Genomic DNA, 22459 nt, shown 5'->3' on the forward strand with positions numbered 1-22459 from the left:
AAGATTGCGTCCAAAGAAAAGCAGCTCGTCCCAGTACCTGTCTGTGCTGACTTTAAATATTACACAAGCTTGGCACGGACATTTTCTTCTCTTCTCCCCAGGCACAACCTTTCCTTTCATCAGGACAAACCCAAAACAGTGCCTTCCCATATTCCCGCTCACAAACTAAACACATTACTGCTGTGCATTTCACCCAGAGACGGGATCCACTAATAAAGAAGAGTTAATAATAACTAAAATTCTCAGCCATGCTCCTTTCCTCAAGTGACCTCATTATAAACTGTACAGGATGAACTTACACAGCACTAGTGCTGCTAATATTTACTGCAGGAAAGTAAAAAAAACACATTAAAGGTCCCATATTGTTGCCATTGCCATGTCTTCAAGTCCAAATACTGTACTTTAAATACTATAAACACTGTGACGGTATCAAAATGTTCACTCCACAGAGAAATGCACACAGCCTGTATTCAGAAACTGTGTCTTTAAACGAGCCGCCAGGACTTCTGTATGGTTGTGATGCCACAACTATACTTTATATATACCGTAGGTGCTGCTACAGTGACGTTACAGTCATTCCCCGGCTACAATGTTGGTGCAGAAACGCTGAGAGTGCAGATGTGAAAGACCTCGAAATGCTGACCAATCAAAGCACACTGGGCTTTTTCCAGGACAGAAAGTTTGAGAAAAATAATATGTTTTGTGAACATTAAATCATGTAAACATGTTCAAGTAGAAACCTAAAATACAAGTATGAACCTGAAATTAGCAGAATAAGGAACCTTTAAAGCAGACAGTAAGGTTGTAAAAATAAAATCAGTATCAAGTGTTCAAGCTCTGGGACATGTACATCAACACAATGACTGAACAGAGTCTTCCGTAAAATCAAAGTAGCTTTCCAAAAAAAGGGAGAGAAAGATGAATGGTTGCAGTTGTCCCCTCGCTCCTAACCTGATACCCCCCGTACGCCTCTGTCACTCAGCCTAATGAGGTGGAGAAGCCAAGCGGGGAGACGGGGGGTGGGGGGCACAGTAAAGAGAAAGAGCAAGCAGAAGATTATGAGGCAAAGAGAAAGAAAGATGTGCAGTGTAAAGGGTCAGCACATAGTGTTTAGAATGATCACACGGTACTGGTTTTGTGTAGCTGAACAACTCAGAGCACTAAGATCTAATCAGAATCAATCAATCTAGTTAGTTTAGATCATATCCTAACTGTCTCAAACACACACACACACACACACACACACACACACACACACACACACACACACACCCACACACCCACACACACACACACACACACACACACACACACACACACACACACACACACACACACACACACACACAAACACCCCAGAGAACCATCCCAGCCCTGAAGGTACAAACTTTGAGAACACAACTATGTGCTGCTGCTGTGTTTGCTCAGCAGTGAGAGCAGGAGGTGCTGCTGATTGCTGAAAGCAGCGCTAAAGCGGCTAAAGCTAACAGCGTTCAGGGTGGAGGACAGCCAGTTGACTGATGGGATTCAGTGGCTCACACAGGGTGCGGTGCTCAGGTGTTAACATGTAATTATGAGCCTTTCATTGGTCACAATGTGAATTGCACAGCCAAGGAACACACAGCACACAATACAGAGCTGCTTAATCACAATCATTTGAAAGCAAACTTTTCTCTTTGTTTGCAAGAAGCCCACATGACACATTGCTTTCAACTGGCACATGTGGCAGAAAGGCGGAAAACAACACTGAATGACCTGAAGTGCCTGTATGTACAAACACAGCCGAGTCTGTCTGCTGCTGAACTGTGCAGGGCAAAAAATGAGCTTGTAAGCTGGTGTAATAATGAAAATCTGTTCTTATAATAATGCAACATACAATTTGTTCTGATGCTTGTACAGTACATCATGTGTGCAATTACTTTCTAACACACAAACACACACTTCCCGTGCAGCACAGGTTGAGGCAGGCCCACAGCTGTAGCGTTCTTTTCTCCCTGACAGGCGCTGCGGGCGCATGCAGAAGTCAAGTCCTGACAAACATCAGGCCTTAAACAAGCACAGTTTGGCGCCTCTGGTCTTGTCTTCTTCATACCTGACATGTCATGTCATGCCCAAAGCTACTCCAAAACCTGTTTAATTCAACAATAATGCAAAGGAGTTTTTACTCTCCTCTTTTCCTTGAAACAGAAGTAAAACACCTGCTTCTTCAAGGAGAATTAATACAATTGTAAAGTGTTATATTAGTAGTAATTACATGGTAGTTAAAACTACCTTTCTCTATATTTCAGTCTACAAAAAAAAAGATTGTTATGTTGTAGTCATCGGCACCACTCTTGACCACACAGTCTGAGTGATGACACCTGTTCCAAGGCAAACCTGTACACCGACATGTGCTATCATGTTCATGTGGCCAGGGCTGAAAGATTCAAATATGCATCTGTCATTTGGGTTTAGCCAATCGACAACTTGGCTTTAACAGTGATCTAAATGACCAGAACTAACCCAAAATAAAAGCCAACAGTTGCAGAGAAAATGAGCCTATTTCTCCCTTTATTCTTATTCATTCTCAACATATCCTTCAAGGAAGTGTTAAAGCTACCAACATTTTTGTGTTATTCTAAAGTTCAGTCATCACACTACGATTTCTGTGTTGAGAGCTCCCACAAACTCAGTAAGTATTTGATCAAATAAATGCTCCTGATGATAGACTAATATCTTTTTATTTTTATTTATACCACTGCAGCATGATCCTGTTTTTTGTTGCGGTAAGTCATTGCTGCAGGTATCTGTATGGGGTTGTTTGTTAGAATCTTGTAATGTAAACTGTAAGAGAATGGGCTTTTCCACGACGATTATGAAGAAATCCCATAGCCCATATCATAAAAAAACCTTTTCAACTCTGCCTTGTAAAAAAATTTCCCCTCCACCCATCTATAGCTTCTAGGGCTTGTCTCCCTGTGATGGGCGAGTCGTGACAAGCTTCTTGACACAAACAAGTCTCAGCCCCATCTCGTGAGGCGTGGGACGAGCCCGCAGATGTTCCAGGGGCAAGCTGTGTCTTGCTGCCTTTCGCTAGAACACTCTTCTCTTTGAGCATTCAAGGGCTCTCCTCCTCCTCCGGCGCAATGTGAGATGCAACCATCAAGCTTAGCTCTCTCAAAAAGACAGAGCCCACTCCAAGAGCATAGGGTTCAGGAAAGAGGCACACAGTATTTACACAAGTATTATCTACAGGCCCTCAATCCATTACTGTAATCCCTCTAGCTCTAGAGCGCACTAGTGATAGCCCAAACCATGACATTCCTCTCCTTTGACTACTATGTATGGTGGCAGTTAATACACATGGCAAACACAACCAATCTTCATCCTCACAATAGTTGCATCAGTAGCCAACAATGGCTGCCTCATTTGCGACACTCCATTAGTTTAGCAAAGCAAAGAAGATAAAACATCTGCAACCCGTGTATTCATTTGACCTGGCCAAATGTTACTAACTGATTAAGGAAGGAGCACCATGGAGACGGCAGGAGTGCCAGCAAGGAAACCGTGTGGGAGCAGTTCTGGGAAATGTTGACGTGTGTGTGTCACAGTCATCCTAGACAGGAAGAGGTTAAGGTGTGGGTTAGGGATTAGGTGTGTCTCCATAAGAACAGTCATCAAAAAGCACAGTACACAGTCCACTAAGTCCTGTGGAAGATCCCGTAGGCCTTCAAAAGGGGGCATTAGCAGATCTATGCACAGAGCAAAGCTGTGGTGGTGACATCTTTGGTGGCTCTCTGCCGTCAGTCCAGCAGTAGAGCCATTGGGTTGAGATTATGGGAGCTTTGTGAAAGACCTCCACAGATCAGGGGAAAAAGCCTCCTCCGTGATGGGAATCAACACTATAATCACATTTCTTTTTAGAATTAAGTTGACTGCTGCTGTAGACCACGGGGGCAATGACCATCTATATGAGCCATTATGGAAAATAAGCAGCAGCACAACAAAATAATGTTCAGTGAGGCAAAATTGTGCCAAATACTCTTTTGAAGGATTAAGCAACTGCAGTTTGCAGTTACGTAAGACGTCTTTACTGAATGATACACTGACGTTTAACCTGGCCACTAAATGAGAAAACAACTCTGAGACAGTATTAATATGTTGTTTCACTATTTTTAGATGAACAATGGGGAAATTGAAACCAGTAAATATATGGTCGGAAGTATGAGATCACCAAGAGACCCTTTCTGTAGCTCATCCATTAACACAGCGGGCTGCTTTTATAACATTTTCTATTTTTTAGACATGAATGAACTGATTTCCATAATCATGCAAAGATAATTAACTTCAGCTGGATTGTTTAATACTTATTACATTAATGTTGGACACAGGTCCGGAAAGTGCCACTTTATTCATCACAGGTTTTTATTTTATTTTATTTGCTATATTTGATCTCATAGTTGATTTTCATTTTCAAAGATATACTCAACAGATGCATGCATGAACGTATGCTGTATATGTACATGTAAATATTTGTCTTTGTGGCTATGTATGTGCATATATGGATCAGTATGTACTAAAAGTTTTTTTGTATTTATTCTATTTTACTTTTTATTTTATACTCATTTTTCTGTTTAAATCACCGAATGTATAAAGTACAAAAATGATAATAATTATTGGAAATATATGGAAACAGATAGGGCATTTTGAGGATGAACTGAAATCATTGCTATGAAAATACAAAAAAATACAAAAAAGTACCCCAAAAAAATCCTTTCGTTTTCAGGTAATTGTCACTTAAATGAGTAAATAAAAGTAAAAGTAAATAAAGTTTAGGTGTCGGGGAAACATATACACTTTACTCAGTAAGGTGATAATAAGTAATGATCCACTACTTTTCCATGTTAAGTCAGACCAATCAAACCAGTGTTGCGTCATTTGTTTTGACTGTGGGACACAGTCTGTTGCACTACATGTGTCTCTGATGGGGATGTGTCCTAAACCAGTGTGGCTCAGGCTATGGGGCGTGCCTCTCACAAACCACACTCTTTACCTCTTCACAGTTGCACATCAGACAAACACTTTTGTTTTTGGACTGTGAAAATGAGAGGGATGAGTGAGGCAGTGTGGGAATTGGGTAAATGTCACAATCCCACACTCGGCAAGGCCCTGGAATAAGGTGAGATCGCCCAGCACTCCCTGAGTTCAGACTGGTTACTTGGAAGGCACCGAGTATAATATTCACTGTGTTAAGCTTAGCAGGTTTTTCAACCGTCCCTTTGGACAAATCTGACAGAGACGACTTGTGTGGACTTTTAGTTATCAACCATACACTAATCATGGACATCTTTAATGACAATTTCCATTTTAAATGTCTCCGTTGGCTATTTACAAATACTTATTGTATTGGGGGTCCATTATGTAATCTGCAACACATCACATCAGAAGAAGCGAACCACGTGACAACTTCATCCTTGGTCAGGGATCTTCCAAAACATGTCACACACACAAATACAAAACTTTCACTGAGAGTGACATATCTGTCACTTATGATTGTCCGCTAGGGTGCATTAATACACTGCACTTGTGGGGCTGCTACAGTGTCTGCAGTGCACACAGCAGTGCAGATTAAACACATAAACAACAGAGCAGGTGGGGCTCTGATGCAACAGCTGTCCCTCAGTCCTGTCATGTATAATGACAGAGCAGGAGAAGCTGGTTTGGTAGGTTTACGGAGCATGACATGGTGACATCTAGCTGCACGGGGCATCACCACACCTGGACCAACTGTTAAACCTCTATCATAAACAAAGTGCCAGAGAACTTAACCCAAGCTGTGAGTAAACAGTTTGAACATGACAAGAACGCGGCCATCTGGAGATCAGTGAAGGAATATTTGAGGAATATAGAGGAGCAACATCCATCCACATTATCTATGTATATGTCTACAATTACATAGTTTAATTTCGAAAAAAAAAAAATAAATAAAATAAATAAATATATATATATATATATATATATATTTTATATATTTATATATAATTGTATATATTATAAATATATTGTATATAAATTATTGAATATTTGAAAATGTCTCTTATAGAGCCTTTGTAGTGGGATCATGCTCATCAGCTTTTTGTTTTTCATCAAATGCCATGTAATGTCTGAGCCCTTAGCCTGGGGTTTAGTCATGATTTTAAGCTATACGTCTCAAGTGGCATTCTTCCTTGCCAGATGTAGTTGTGCAAATGCCTCGGGCATAGATTATCAGATAAGGAGTTCATGGTTAGACCTCTACCTGACAAATCACTGCCTCATATGATGACCTGTTCTGATTGCGGCTGATGCATAAATGTGTCTCTCTCTTGGGTCTATATTTATCATGCCTGATTAATTGATTATTAGGACATCATCTTGGGCTTTAAGGAACACTGATTGACATTTTTCACAATTTTCCGACATTTTAGGAAACAAACAACTTATCACTGAATTCAGAAAATAATCCACAATGAAAACAATTGTTAGTTGCAGCAGTACAACAGCAAAAGTGATACTTTTAAAAGGTCAACTCATAGAATATTGTGATTAACAACTTACCTGGGTCTGTGTGAAATGGTCCTATAGGACCGGGACAGTGTGCCAATAGATAAGGCTCATGAGAAATGTTGTAAAATGATTTTCTTTATTAATCTTGGTTAAAGGAACAGTAATAGCAGTAATTATTTGCTATCTTGCTGAGAGTTAGATGAGAAAACAATGCCACAAAACAACCACAAAACCTAAGTGTAAAAACAACTCTCGCTGGCTGCCTGGCAACTGCTACCAAAAATACACAGTCATTTTCACACAATTGGTTTTGTAAAGCTTGAACAAACAAGATATAACATGTTAATTAATGACCCTTTGAGCTGCTGGTAGGTGGATTTTTTTTCCCTTTGGTAAATGCCAGGCCATCCTCCTTTTACCAGTCTGTTATTATTATTAATACAACTATTAATACTACTATTTAATGAACGGATATGTGAATAGTTATTGATCTTATCATCTCTCAGCAAGAAAGCAAATTAGTGTATTTCCCAAAATGATGATCTAGTCCTTTAAGAAGTTACTATCCAGTACAGTAGATATAAGGGGTGTAAGAGTATGTGCAGAAAACCCCGGAACAAGCTTTTCAGGAAGACCAGTTAAAAATAACCTCAAGTATTACAAAGATTAGCTAGGAGTGCAGATAAACTTTGGCTCTCCATATATTGTACAATATAAGATTTTCTTGCTGGACCATGACCTACAATCACACTACCTAAGACTGCACACACTACTCTGATCAAGTGTCTTACCGTCCAGGTGGCAGACTTTGCTGTACTAGACTGCTGGAAAGACACATCAAAGGTGTGGGTTCCGGCGTAATCTGTGTTGGATGGGATGGCTGGTGAGGGAGAAAGGGCATCAAAGGTGGAGCTGGGCTGGGCGTAGGGTGACGGGGCTGTCACGTTGTTCTGTGCATGGTCGTTGTTGTAGGGACTGGTAGAGGTTGAGCCCCCGTTCTGAATGTTCTGATCCATGCTGTTCAGGAGCCCCAGGTTTGTATACTGTGACTGGAGAAAAAATGGAGGGGATGGGGGAGAGGGGGGCAACAACAAAGGAATGTCTTCAGTCATTATAGGAGAATCTTGAACATATCAAGTCTGTCATGTTGTTAGATTGATCCACATAGACAATGAGAACAAAATCTCACTAGAGTTAGCTTTCATTAAGCGGTGTTGTAGTTTTAAATGACACCAAGATATAGTCAGTAAATAACTACATAATACCACTTACTTTCAGATAAAACAAATGATTGACCTTAAAAAAGAAGCATGCTCAAGGATTTTAGAGAATGAATTTACCACAGAGTGCGTGAAACTAATCACAGAATACTGCATGTCAAGTGACAAGAGGTGGTGAAGGCTCACAACCCTTGAGGAAATCATGCTACAGGAAGTGGAGATCTTGTTTCTGAGGTAAAACAGGGTAACATAAACCATCTTTCCTTGTGTTGTGTTTATGGTCTGGCTCCTTCCTGAACCAACATGTTAACACTCCTGAGATCAGAAATGTCAATATGGTAGAAATGCTAAATCCGATTTTATAATTCGGTCACTCAATTTTCCAGCTTGCTTTAAAATTAATTTTAATGTGTTACAAACTGTACTACATGGCCAGCACCATTCCATTTTCCACAGCCACAACTATTCAGACGTGAGGAATGGAAAAAAAACTGCCTTTAAAACAGGATGGAGGATACATCTGGGTTGTAGCCAGCTCCTTTCTGCTTGCTGTGCTTGCTCTGCTTGCCATTCACCCCATTCCTTTCCATTTATAAATGGCACATTCCTGGACGAGGTGCCATGGCTCTCACTACTCTTTAGACAGCCATTAATCTCTCCAGGGCCTCTTGTTTATTTCAAGCACGGCCGACCACAGCTGTCCGGCTCACACCCATTGCACTGCCAGGTGTTAGTGGCCAGATGACCAACAACACACAGACTAGGTAGGTTATTTAATCAGGGTAGTGAATTATGAAGCAATGTTGCTGCTTACATAGAGATTCACACACACAGGCACAGACAGACTCACACCATCAGACAGACACACCTGAGAGAGGTCATTCGAGTCAATCTCAGCATACTTGTGCAACAGGGCCACAGGGTAGCAAGCTGTTTGGATGAGGGTCACAGTGTGTGCTGCGCAAGGCTGCTTAACCCCTCGGAAACAATGACACCAGGGCTTATAAGAGCTTGTCTGGAGAACAATTATGCTGGGCATGCAGGTGTTAGGAGACAAGTGTTTTGTGAATGGAACCCACACACACACACACACGCAGGGAGAGGCTCCCCCAAACACACACTTCCTTACAATAAGCTAATTACACACATGTATATAAAGGTTTAAAGTCAGTGGACTGAAGAGTCGCTGTGCCTCTGATCTCAGAGAAGGAAATGTGTATGGTTCAAATTGCTGTGACTAAAAATAACAGAAGCTTTTCAGTTTCTCAAGAATTCTTATTTATTTATTTCAACCCGCATGAATGAAAGAAAAAAAAAGTCAAATTTTTTCATGGGAACTAACAGATTTCTTGTTTGGACAGTGTTTTCCCGTATTTAAGGAGTCAGAGATCATGATACCAGAGTGATTCTTTTGAACTGTGGCGCAATTCACAGCAGTGGCACTAAAGCGTTGAGCTGTTCAGAGATGACACAGCCTCCCCCAGTACCTGATGCTGGCAGCTGCAAAGGTGGAGGTGACAGGCACCAATTATCAATGTCAAATTATTATCCTAAAGAAAAGGCTGATGCTGGCCAGAGACCAAACATAGATAAAAGCAGGGACATAAAGCAAAATACCTGACATAGAATACTTTACATTAAATACAGGGCCTTGGGCAATTCATCTAATGGTCTAGATGAATATAAGGATCAAAGATGAGGAAAGAGGATAACGCCATAATTGAGCGGATAGTGAGGCCCAGAAGTAGATTCTCTCCCAAACTCATCATGTTTTAATGTTTAATTGACTGGAAGTGGGATATCAGCCTTTAAAAAAAGCTGTGTGAGAGAGTTTCAGGCCTTCTCTTCGGTTCCTTTCATCAGATCTTATTCCACTATAATACAGCAACCATTTAATAACCACTTTAGCTGCTCTTAAAAATTCCTTCTGTTTATAGCCGACACTGTGTTTAGGCCTTTGGGATGTCAGGCTGCTAAGCAGGAACACGGTAAATCAGCAGTCTTGACATCCACAACAGCCTTTAATAAAGTTTTTAAAGCTTGTGCAGTCTGTTTGGGGCCTTCGAGCTTCTTTGTCTGAGATAAATGCTGGGGTAAGCATTTCAAACCAACAGGAAAAGGAGACTGTTGACCTTCAAAGTGATGGCCTGTTCATGTTGGAATCTGAATTATCCAGAACACATATCAGAGATATTTCAAATACTCATGGCAGCATCAATTTAAAAGTTACTACTAATGCCAACCTATTGGGTATGACATACTGACACATTCAAGTTATTTCTTGTGTTATAGTTATTGCTGGGCCAATGATCAAAGCAACGATCATGTCTTACTTTGGACATCTTAACGGCAGGCACAAGCAATATTATTCAAGTATAAGTTGACTAAAGGTAAATCATGATCCCTGCAGCTTGTGGGGTGTTCGTGTGAAGATTCTCGGCACCCCTGTCAAAACTGTCTGTCAATTCAGAGATCATGACTGGTGTCTGATTAATATGTTAGTTTGATTATTTTATGATCGTTGTGAATGCTGTGCAAGTCTCCAGATCACCATCACATAAATGGAGAATTGTCTTTACATTTGAAAGTGGCAACAGATAAAATACCATAACTAAACTAAACATAGAATACATTAGTAGTGACAAAGTGTGAGTACTGATAAAGTCAGACCTTGGAAGACCAGTAGATGACAGGAACCTGAGCAGACTTGGCCTGAGGGGGGAATAGTTCCCATTCCAGGCTCTCTGGTGACCTGCTCCATGTACTGTGGGCCAGCATATAAGAGCATCTCGGGACTGTGATGAGTGACCACAGGGGAGGGAGGCATTAAAGGCTCAACAGAGTTGGGGGTTGAGGTGAGGCTGGGTGGGGGTCTATCTACACCTTATACCTGCTGGGGTGGGCAGAGTAGGTGATTGTATCTACATCAACACACCATTAAAGCAATTACGATCCTGGACTAAACAGCATCGCCTGGCCAACCACATTCTAATGGCCGCAGCGGCTCCCTGGAGACTGGGGCCGAGGGAACCTGATACCTCACGAACTGGAGGGATTGAGCTGGACACCACTTAAAGACCCCCTGCTCAACAACTTAAAAGACAGTGACCTGACACACCTGCTATCTGCAACCTGCAATCTGAGAATCTATCACCGCTGTCTTGCTCTGCTGTTTGGATGCAGGATTTAGGTGGTAAAAACACAACAAGCACGACACAATAGCTCTGAAACTAAAGCACGTATTTCACATAGACAAGACTTGCTGACAAACATGCTAAATTAGTGTAAGCCTGCCAGGGCCAGTTTAACGGCTTGCTATTGTAACATGATGGTTAAATTGAATTCAGGAAAAAACAAAAGCTGGCAGTAACTTCTTTTTATCTTTCATTTACTTTAAAACATCCTGTGAGTGTGTACTAACTATGTCTGCAAACACACATCCATCAATCACAACGCTTACACCTTCCAAGTGAAAAATGAAAACTCTGGTTGTTTTTTAACTAAGAAATGTAATGCAGATCGACTGATTAAAACCTTTCTCGCCATGTATGTTTTGTTTAGTCTGTGAAAGAACAGTAGAACATTTACTGTAAACGTCAGACATCTTGGAGAAAGACACTCGGTTCCCAAAGAAGCAAATGAAAACTCCCTGTTCCCATGAGTATCCTTCTCAAAACTTTTAATCAAATAAAAAAAGCACAAAATAATATCAGAATAGTTTCATTAAAATAACCCACAATATAATGTTTTCTAATTTCTTTATATTTTCTTGAGCTTTTCCATAAAAGGAACAGAAACGTCTCATTGCAGAAAATCAACATACTCCTAAGCCTTTTCGAAGTCAAATTTTGCTCATTTGACAAAAAAAAATGACATGGACTACATCAATGCCCAGCCAGATAGCAGCCATTTCACAAGAAGGACATACAGTATTCAAAGAGATTCTCCAGGTGTTTACATTCCCCTACTCTCTGGACTACCACACACACAGATGTGCGCGCAAACACACACTCACTGTTAAATGCAAAACCATCTTCCCCCGCGTTACGTCCATGGTAATTGTTACTTGGTTAAAAAAGGCTATTATATTTTCTTTTACTTAATTAGCATTAATTGCCTGGGTTACCCCAAGAAGTATCCAGTAACACATAATACACATGAACTGAAGATTCTGGATCATTCAGAACACTGACGCACAATTCAAGTCCCAAATTACAGTGCCTTTAACTCTTGATGTGGTATTTTCATTAGTCCCATGGAGCTCTAGGGAACCAACTAAAGGAATGGGCCGATGGCTGAAGCCCCATTACAGTTCCTCCACTGGTCTTACCTCACTGTAAGATGTGGTGGACCCCGTCTCCAGGTACAACATGTTGGCGCTGAGATTGAGCAGAGCTGCTGCTGTTTGCTCCACTGGCTCCAGGATTCCACAAATCTCTTTTCCTCACTCTAAAGGAGTGATATGGACTACAGATGCAAAGTGGACACGCAGAAGCTTCTATAGGAATCTATGGGAAGGTCATATATACCGGGAAGAGAGGGGAGGGGTCTAAGGAGCTACCTCTCGAACACCTGAGTCCACACCCATCTCCAGAAGAAGCACCGTCTCCTTAGCTGTCCTTTGAAGCTGTGCAGGCCTCCTCCAAGTTATTAGTTGAGCAGCGAGTTACTATTTCGTCTTGGTAGCAGTGCTAAATATCAACCTTAAAACCTACCAGTCATCATCTGCTTGCAATTTATTTTTTTTGGGGCATTTTCCTTACTTTCCCTAACAGCACAAAACATGGCAATCCAGATAAAGTAACAAAAAATACGGCAAGAACTTCAAACTTCAAATAATTTTCAACAAATTGACAAATTCTATCAATGTGGATGATAACAAGAAAGCCTAAATACATACACAGAAAAATCCGTTCTGCAGCAAGCCCCAGAGTGAGGAGTGGAGTCTGGGGCTGAGAGAGTTTATCTACAGTTGCTAGTTAGCATAAGAATTGCTCCCAACTGCATCCCCTAAGCAATCCCAGTGCAGAGCCCCCCAGAAAAACAATGTGACTCCTGTAGATTGCTTGTATCTATCAGAGATGACTGATGTAGATCTGTTTTGGAAACATGCATTGTGTCTAGATACTGTAATGGTGGTTGCACTGACCAGTTGATGCTATTGTACCTTACAGCAGACATGTTTTTGAAATAGTTGGAAGTAAAATGGTTGGTGCTATTAAACCTCACAGATGCCACAGAGCCATTTGTTAACAAACAAAACAATTGTATCTGTAGGTTTGTATGGTCATCATTTGAAAGAGAAAGTAGATCAGAATGTTTTGCATTTACTGTAAGAGAAATATGGAGTGGAGTCATGCTGCAGATGTAAACATGAGTCTAGAGTCCAAGCTGCACTGGTAGATGACACGGGAGGAGACAGGTCACTGGGGCACAAATCACTTCTATTAGAGCCAGGGGGCAAAAACTCTGTGTTTAGCCCCCACTCTGTGGTCCGAATAATGTGAAAGCTGTCTGAAAACTTAAGCACAACTATGACCTGAAGTCAGTGTCTCCAATCAGCAGCCACACCCTGGTCAGGCCCCGGGGCTATGAGCCTACAGGTCAGTCTGTCACAAAGGCAAATCAACACTTTAAAGAGCCCAATTCAATGGCCTCCCAAGGTATACAGGCTTCAGTGAAGACGAAGACCTAGCCAAACCTTTTGAGCGTGATAATTAGCTCAGCTAAACAAACTTCTAATTATGTTAAAACAACATTGGCATTTGAAAGGAAGTTAGAGTACTCGCTTTAAGGGTGAGGCTGTAGTAAAATATAGAACGGTGGCTGTATTCGAGCAGGATAGGACATACTTTGTACATTTTAATGCAATTAACTGTGTGGGCTTGTAAATCAACATACAGCTTTACCTTTTTAACGACATGATGTTCTTACATACCTAAACAGAAAGGACAACAACAGACTATTAATGAAACCACTCTCTAAAATGATGCTTGTACGTAGCACAAAAATCATTCTCTGTCTTTAAAGTGTGGATTATAATTTATGGACTTTTACAAACAGTTCACTGATAACATACTGGCTGCCCATCCTAACTCTATACTCAGACAGTACAGTCCCAGCTCTATTAACCGCATCACCTCAGATGCTACAGTGGTGAGAAACTAAGGAGAGAGTCGGCCCAAAGACGATCTGCAGATCCAGGGGCTCAGACTAAAGAGGCTTTACTAAAGTTTTTTCCTTTACAGAGTCTCTTCTTTAAGTCACATAGATTAGATTAGTATCAAGTGTCAGGCTACAGTGGTTGGGAAGGCACAGACACCTGCCCTGAAAACAGTTCAAGCTCCCATCCACACTGGACTCGGGAAGTCAGGGGAGAGAGCGAGAGAGAGAGAGAGAGAGAGAGAGAGAGAGAGAGAGAGAGAGAGAGAGAGAGAGAGAGAGAGAGAGAGAGAGAGAGAGAGAAGAGAGAGAGCATCACTTTGGTGACAATACACTGTCATCACATCTGGAAATGCTGCTGTTTAAAGAAAATAAGCTTAAGCTGCTTTTGGTCAGGCCAACTACGACCATACACAAAAAACACTTTATTCGCTGTTAATTTATTAGTAATTTATAAGTAATTGGTATGTGGCTTGTGATCAAGTTCTAATTTTCGACTCTGCGCTGAGTCATTATTCAGGGTTGTGTGTAGCAACATTGTCAAAAGTATCAATACTTTTCAAATCTTTTCAATACCGATTGTTTCAAAACGATATAGAATGACAGATAGATGTCAGATGAATATTCACATCTGACATCTATGATCTGATGATCAAAAGCACCGACAGGATCTACAATTAGATTTTCAACCCACGGCTGCACAGATGAAACGGCAGGGAAGAAAATCAGTGTTCAGTGACTTTTTCTGTACAACCACTGTGTGTGTTAATAAAATGGCTATTTTGTTTACCGAGAACTTTTTTCTTTTAGCTGGTATCAAAAGAAGTAATGGGTATCAATTTTTTTATACTAGTTATAGTTAAAAAATGATGATATCGGGACAACCTTAGTTTGTAGAGATGTTTCAATACCATTTTCTACTTCCCAATACAGTGTACCAGTCTGATACCAGTGTATTAAAAACCTACATATTATTATTTTTTAACAGCTGTATATTACTGACCCTCTATGGGTGTGATATGATTGCAATTATTGCTGTCTGGCTCCTTTCAGACATACAGAGAATGAATGTCATAGAACTTTCTTTAATTAACTAGTTTGACAGTAACTTATAACAATAAAAGAACATACAGAAGAAAACCTACGTTGAAGCAGTTTTTTTCTGGGGCTAAATGACATGGTATCAGATCGGTGCATAGACGCATACTCGCTGATACCAATACCAGCATTTTAGGCAGTATTGGAGGCATTTGCGATACTGGTATTAAAACTGGAACATATCTAGTTGTTGGTGACCGATCAGCACAGTGTAGTTGTTACAGTATATACACCTAAGTAAGTATTAGGACCATTGTCTTCTCAAAGTGCTGCAACAATCTACTGGATTTCAATTTAACTTGACAAAAAATCCAACAGATGTTTTTAGTTTTTTACTCGTGTTGCTACTGCTGTACTACGAAGCTGATCGAAGAATTCCGTTCCACAATATTATGGAAAAATAAAACTTAGTCAATAAATCCACTGAAAATACACTAATTTACTAGTTATTGAAATAACTGGATGATTAATTTTCATACATTCATTGTTGTCAATGAGTTGAATTACTCACTGACCACTGAGATTTGATTTTTTCAGGAACTATGGGAACTTACTCTGCTCTTCAATCACAAAAACAAACTTCTAGATATGGTTTGTGGTCCACTGGTTCTGTCTTCAAAAAGTTCAACAGCAGACATTTCCAATGGGCAAAGAACTATCAGGCTGGAGACTGAAGCACTGAATATGGCTGACTGGTCAAAAAATAGCCAACAAATGTATACAACAATATTCTTCACGGCAGGAAAGCAGTTAGGAAGTTGAGAAGTTTGTTGAATGCGGATGTTTGAATGACTGCTGCAAAGATGTGCTGCGTTCTAAAAATATATAGCTTAAAAAAAGAGAGAGAAACTAAATGCAGCTCTTTGTTGTCTAATACATTGTTGCATGTAAAATAAAATAATTTAAAAACTTTTTACCTGCTTTTGTTTGAATTTGTCTAATGGCCACAGTTCTTCGAGGGCAGTAAGAATGTAACCAGTAAAGCAAATCAACAGAAATGTTTATTCTAACCAACGCGTTTCCCATCATGGAGCATTGTTTTTTAGTTTGTCAATTTATTATTCATTTCTCATCTCAAAGAAACCCACTTTTCTCTAATTTTGCTGTTTAAGTGATTCCCTGCATCCTGCTCATCAAATATTCAACATCCATTTAAGTCAACAACTGGCTCTTTGAACAAATGTACTATTTTATAACCTAACTGAGACTTTCTTTCTCCCCTGAATCCACCTATATTAAAAAAGAGAAAACGTTTTGGATAATTGGTGCTTTACAAAAGACATTTATGGGATTACTGCTAGAGGATTTATTCACACACACTCTCTCAGGGTGTGACCTACAGGTTTTCCAGTTGAACCTGGCATGATATAATGCTGCTGTATAAAAGTAGAGTTAAGCCCGGTTTAAGACGTAAGAAAGACGTAAGAGAAAAAACAAGAGATAAGGTTAATAGGGGCTCATGCTATAGCATCCCCTGATCCACAGTCATACGAGGTCTGACTCAACAGTTATTTAAGTGGACCCTGGCAAGCTCTTGTTCATTGCTAGTACGCCTCAAAAACACGTCTTAATGTGCTGGAGGCAAACTGGTGGAGCATGACCAAATACAAAAAGAACTTATCATGTTTGGGTATTTATGCAAAGGCTTACTGTGGATTAAAAAGAGCAAAATCATAATTAATAATCCAAGTTAAGGCTAAAGTTGTGCTTCTTACTGAACTTTAAAACATTTGTAGTTCTAGTTTAAGAGGTAAAGCTACCTAAAATATCTGTTTAGACAAATAAAGAGCAAGGTGGACTGTTAACATACTTTTTTTCAGGTAAAGTGGATGTAATGACTCATAAAGCTCTGAAAATGACAAAGAATGTGTGTGCTGACATGGTAACGGAAATGATTGCACCACATTTGGCAGATTCTTTTCAGACGACAGCATTAAAATAAGACTGAAAGTCTGTCAAACTTGGGGAACAGTAAATGAGGCTGATCAGCTGCTTAGACATTGGACTAGGGGGGCATCACACAAAAGACACACGAGGTGTGGTAAAAAAAGTACCAATCCAAACACAAACATGTAATTAGATCTCAGAGAAGCTGTGTGTTGATTGAGCTACTCTGCTGTAAAGTTGTTTAAACTCTATCTTGTGTCTGAAAAGGAACTCTGTTCCTCTGCTCAACACTGCGTCTTCCACGCACAGCTGATCAGAGCTTTATCTGGGTGTAAAATCAGCTGTTTGGGGTAGGATATAGCGTTTCTCCTGCCACTATTTCTGCTACATTCCTTCATGTTATTCTACCCTCTGCTTGCTCCTCTCCTCCCCCCTTGTTGCCACCCCCCACCTTTACATAGAGAAGACACATACTGATAGATGAGAGCTGGGACCTCTGCAAGAGAGGCAGGTGCTGCGTTAAATTGTTGCCCTGCAGCTACAGAAAAAAATCCTGAAGAAAAAGGAATTTCAGATTAAACATAAACCCTACACAATACAAATAAGTCCCCCAGGGCACTAAACAGTGAGCTGCATTCTAATGACTCATGAAAGAGGCACACCTCCACATGGGTAGAAGAAGAAGGGGGGTAGGGTAAGGATGGTTTTGCCCACCATCTCTTTTCATCAAAACAGACACTAACAATCAGGGCTTGGTAATTGGCAAGCAGCCATGGCAGAGAGCCTTTAGCCCCACACGGATGCTGCCCAAGTTGCTGGCGTGCCAATCACAGCACCACGCCCCTCTTTGGTGTAGAGGAAAGTGGGTGGTGGGGGTGGGGACATTAATCACCAGTTCAAGAGAGCACAGGCCCCCTTGGGGGATGTGCAGGGTAACATTACAATTTTTATTTGCTATTTTTTTCCACCCTGGCTGGACAACAGCATTCCTATACTGGGAGGGGAACATGTCATGCACATCATCTCTCAGTAGCAAAGAAAAGTCCTTCACTACAGGTCAAACAGAAGGGAGTTCTTACAGTACATCATTTAAACAAAACAAAACACAACATAAACTAATCATCTAATACCACAATGCGTTACTGGACTGCACTGCACTTTGAAGAGAATGTGCTGTTCCAAAGCAAGCTAACAACCCCATGCTTCAGCTCATTTTGATTAAAAATACCAAACCAACAAACACAAGAAACTCAAATGTCACTTTAAAACACGTTATCAGGCGCAAGACTGTTCTAATCAGGGTTCCTACAGCTTAACATCAAGACTTTTTAAGACTCTTTTAATGCCACCTGGAATGAAATTTAACACCAGTTCACGATAAACAAAAATAAATGGGTGTACATCTGCTCTGCGTATCCCAGGCCGCAAGCACACGACTGTTGTGTTAGTTCCGCTATCGTGATCTGTGCAATATTACGGAGAGAGGTCTTTCGGGGAAATATTTTAAAAAACTAAAATGTTACCAACTATTCTGAGATTTGAGACTAATAACAATGTCTGAAAAAATGGTAAAATCCCATTTTTTCCATGTATTCCCATTTTGAAGACCTGAGAGTTTGATTTAAAACAGTTTTAGAGCAATGAATTCAAAGCCTTTTAAGACATTTTAAGGATCCACAGGGACCCTGTAAATGCACATTCTACCATCAACAGACTGAGATCTACCAGTCTCAGAGGGGCCACCCAGGTCAAGCACAACTGGGACTGAATGAGATCATATCATCACCTAACAGACGACATCTCAGACAGAAACAGATAAACCAGCCGGATCCACTGCCTGTTAAACTGCTCTGCACCACATTTTCACAACTGCCCCAGGGAAATTCCAATATTAATATGAAAATTGAAGGTACATTTTGTATTGTATAACCTATGGCATTTACCACTGGAAGTCCCATTAACTCATAATGAAAGTAATCTCTGATGGTATATTTATTAATCAGCCACAACTAAGTGCACAAATAACTTAAACATGAAAACATTTTACGGAGATAATGCTATTTTTGGGTGAATCATTTAGAGGGAACATAGGGAGCCTGCAAACTGTAGGGCTCCAATATAAATAATTTATCAAGCTAAGGACTTTTAGATTGATAAATCATTTCTATTGGAGCCTAACAGTGTGCAGACCTTTTTTGTTCCCTGCAGTTTTTCCTGGATGTGCACACACTTGGTCCCATCATTTGGAGACTTCATATTAGCATATTATTGCTTGGTCTCAAAAGTTATTATGTATATATATATTAACCATCTATACTGTTTCTGTGAACAGTACAGACTCAGCACTAAATTTTATGGAAATTGATATTATCAGTGGCAGAAAGGTTGCTCAAACCTTATTATTCCACAAACAAAATAGGCAATGCTCAGTTACTGCGTAGCTACTGTTACAATGCAGCAGCTAATGGCAATCTAAATAGACGAACAAACATCGAAAAATTAAAGTTTTAGGGGAATGTATATAGTAATGTTTACTGATTGTATAGCACATTACATGTTGAAGTGAATGGGGTAATATAATAATGAAAAGCAAGTGATGACATTTTGAATATTGTTCATTTTACATATTCCTTATCACTGGTCATGGTGGGATTGATGCAGCAGAAATTGCTAGAGAAAAACAAAAGTAAAACAGGTGTTTTGCTCGAACACCAAACCTACGTACTTACAGTAAGTGTCTCATCTGGCTCATGCATGGTTATGCAGTCCATACTGATCTGGATAGTATTTCCTGCAGACCCATCATTTGGACTGTCTTTGAAGTTCAGCTCAATGGGCTGGACTGAATGAATGGCAGATCTGAAACAAAAAAGACAGATGGTATAGAACATGTTCTAAGTCACTTAAGTCTGTTGTTGTGTATGTTTTTTGCATTTACAGCACACTGTTGTTGTTATTCATTGTATTCACTCACTGGTCCAGCATATCAAAGAGTTGGTTGAATACATCTTGGCTGAAGAAGTCAGTAGTCTGCGCTGACTGATTCTGGGACATGGCGGTGAGGAATGAGCTCTCTCTCCAGGACAAACGAGACGAAGGGTCCCTGAGTCTGCAAAGAGACAGAATCAACCACAATCACATTCATTTTACTACTCATATTCCAAATAAGCAACTTTACTATTGCCATTTTTGAAAAAGGCACAACTATTCTATCTATGTATTGTTAAAAAGTTGTTATGTCAGCAAACATTGAGCAGAAATGTTGATGTGCAGGGCTGAGATATGGCCACCCAGCCAGTGGAGGGGGAGGAGTCCTGCTGGCAGCCATTCATGAAGAGCACTTCCATTGTGAAGAAGTCAGCCTGCATAATACTGAATATTTGTACTACACATAATGGTGATTATGCACCATTCAGACAGAGGCACTTTGACCTGCTCCTCTGAAACATTACACCTGCTTCAGAGCTCAGCCTGCCATTGTTCCTGCTGAAGTGGCGCACGCTGCAGTCTGAGACAGGCGGAATTCCCCCCACAGTCTATATGATAGCACTGCTGCAACTTCTGGTATGTGTACAGCTGGACGGGCTTGGGGGTGAGGAGGGGGGAGGAGACGTGGGGCCATAATCTGAAGCTGGCACTAATTTTGGTTTTGGAAATCCCCAACACTGCATGATGAATGATATTAATACTTGACTTACAAACACAGGCATATCTAATGAAGCAAATCATTTAAGCTATGCAGGAGGTACACATGAGGGAGTGTTGCATCTCGATAAAGATATAAAACTATTTTTAATGAGATGTAGGAGATTGATCATACAGATCAATCAGTGTGTTTTGCAAATTGGAATATAAGCGTTTGCAATATCAACACTAGATGCTTTAACTGCTTGAGAGGAGCAATGATGTAAACATGAGGCAAAATGTACTTTTTTGTCAAATGCTCAGAGTTGACCAGCCACTTGCATTTTATATTTGGCTAGTGGATGCTGCTAATTGTACTCCCTGGATGGACAGCTACTACACTGTATTTACATGCTGTGTACCTTGTCAATCAAACATGAATACCAAATAATGAATATACTTATTTGTGACAATTAAAAGGAAAAATAAGCACAATATTTTGACAGGCTAAAAACACTCAGAAATAAATCAATGAGCAGGGTAAAGCATATGTTTATGTCAGTCAGAGTTTACTGTTAGCTAAGTCATGACAGGATATATGAATCAAATTGATTGGATGTGTCCATGTCGGCTAACTAAGCTACCGGTTATTAATGATGGAAGCTAGCAAGCTAGCAGTAACGTAATTAATAACATACGTATGTTCAATAATAGCGAACACTCAGTCGCTTTGTAACCATTATGAAAAACAATTATATCCGCCATGTTGCTTTTACGTCGTCCCTGAGAAAGACGTAACGTGAGCTAGCTTGTTGACTTTAGCCTATTTAGCAATTTCATTATGATGCTAAGGAAAACAACTTTAGGTCATTTTTAGCTCCGTTTCGCTATGCTAAGCTATTGTTTTGGATACATGTTTGACATTGTATCTCTCCAGCACAATTAGCTGTACCTGCTGGAGATGATTTAACCAAATGTTAACGTTACAAATATTATAATTACAAACTTCTGGCTGTTCAACCGTTTTACCGTCAGTGTCTCGACCTGGATGCACCTGTTGCCTTTACGGCCCTTGTGTGGTGTCATGGCAACCAGAGTCACGCAGGATAAGATGATTTCTATATTTTGTAAAATCTCATAAATATGTTTAATGAAAATTATGCAGCACCCTTCATCGATCAAACAAAGAAAATATAGCCTCTGTGTGTTCTATATTAGTGAGTTATTGCAACTTAATTATAATGTCTTTGACTTATATCTCATTATTATATATTATCGACTGTTTTAATGTTACTTTCTAAGGATTGATTGCAGTCACTGGAAAAAAACAACAACAAAACTCTGTGGATGAATAAAAAAATAACAAAGTAGAGTGCAGGTGGAGCAGGTGTGGTGTCATCTCTGTTTATGGATAAGGGAGGATTAAGGTGTGGTCCTTATGACCTCTACCTCACTTAAGCTTCCTTTGATTCAGGCTTTAACTTTCCTTTAAAATAGGCTATTTGGCAGAACTCGTTCAACTGTCGTCTCATTAACTTGTCCAAAAGAGCCTTGCTTCACAGCAGTGACTGTTTACCAGTTAGAGTCCAGAATATAATCACAAAGGTCGTGCATCAGGTTCAACATGTAGCCGTGTAAATATTATTATAATAAAACTGGAGCCTACACCTACTGATGTCATGTTCTTCTACACCTAAGTGTTCAATCCAGAGTTAGTGATGTGTGCATGATTTCTCTGCAGCTACATGTGTGCATGGTCCTGCAAACTCTTACTATTATGTTATTTTTGATAAATATATTGGTAAATATATAAGTGTTCAAAAACGCATTGGCATCCAATCAAGACTAAGGCCATTAAACAATAAGGAAAACATAAAAGTGGAAAATCTTAATTTATAAAATTCCGATTATAGTCGGCTAGATGAGAAAAATAAGTTCATTAT

The 22459-nt window shown here is 40.0% G+C and overlaps 1 protein-coding gene across 5 annotated transcripts in view; it reads right to left on the reverse strand.

The window, feature by feature from the left end:
* The window catches only part of tp63 (tumor protein p63), a 34887-nt gene that overhangs the window by 9901 nt on the left and 2527 nt on the right, over nucleotides 1–22459 (reverse strand). For 3 of the 5 annotated variants that reach the window (XM_083940668.1, XM_083940667.1, XM_083940669.1), the window contains exons 1-2: nucleotides 12076–12252; nucleotides 7317–7574 (exon numbers count right to left, since the gene is read on the reverse strand). In XM_083940668.1, the coding sequence (XP_083796794.1) occupies nucleotides 7317–7574; nucleotides 12076–12117 (300 nt within the window). In that variant the 5' untranslated portion in view covers nucleotides 12118–12252. Of the gene's footprint in view, nucleotides 1–7316; nucleotides 7575–12075; nucleotides 12254–19621; nucleotides 19752–19866; nucleotides 20002–22459 lie in introns of those variants that run through there. The other 2 variants (XM_083940671.1, XM_083940670.1) reach the window with 2 other exon arrangements.

This window comes from Echiichthys vipera (genome assembly GCF_963691815.1).
Source record: "Echiichthys vipera genome assembly, chromosome: 3".
NCBI classification, from domain to species: domain Eukaryota; kingdom Metazoa; phylum Chordata; class Actinopteri; order Perciformes; family Trachinidae; genus Echiichthys; species Echiichthys vipera.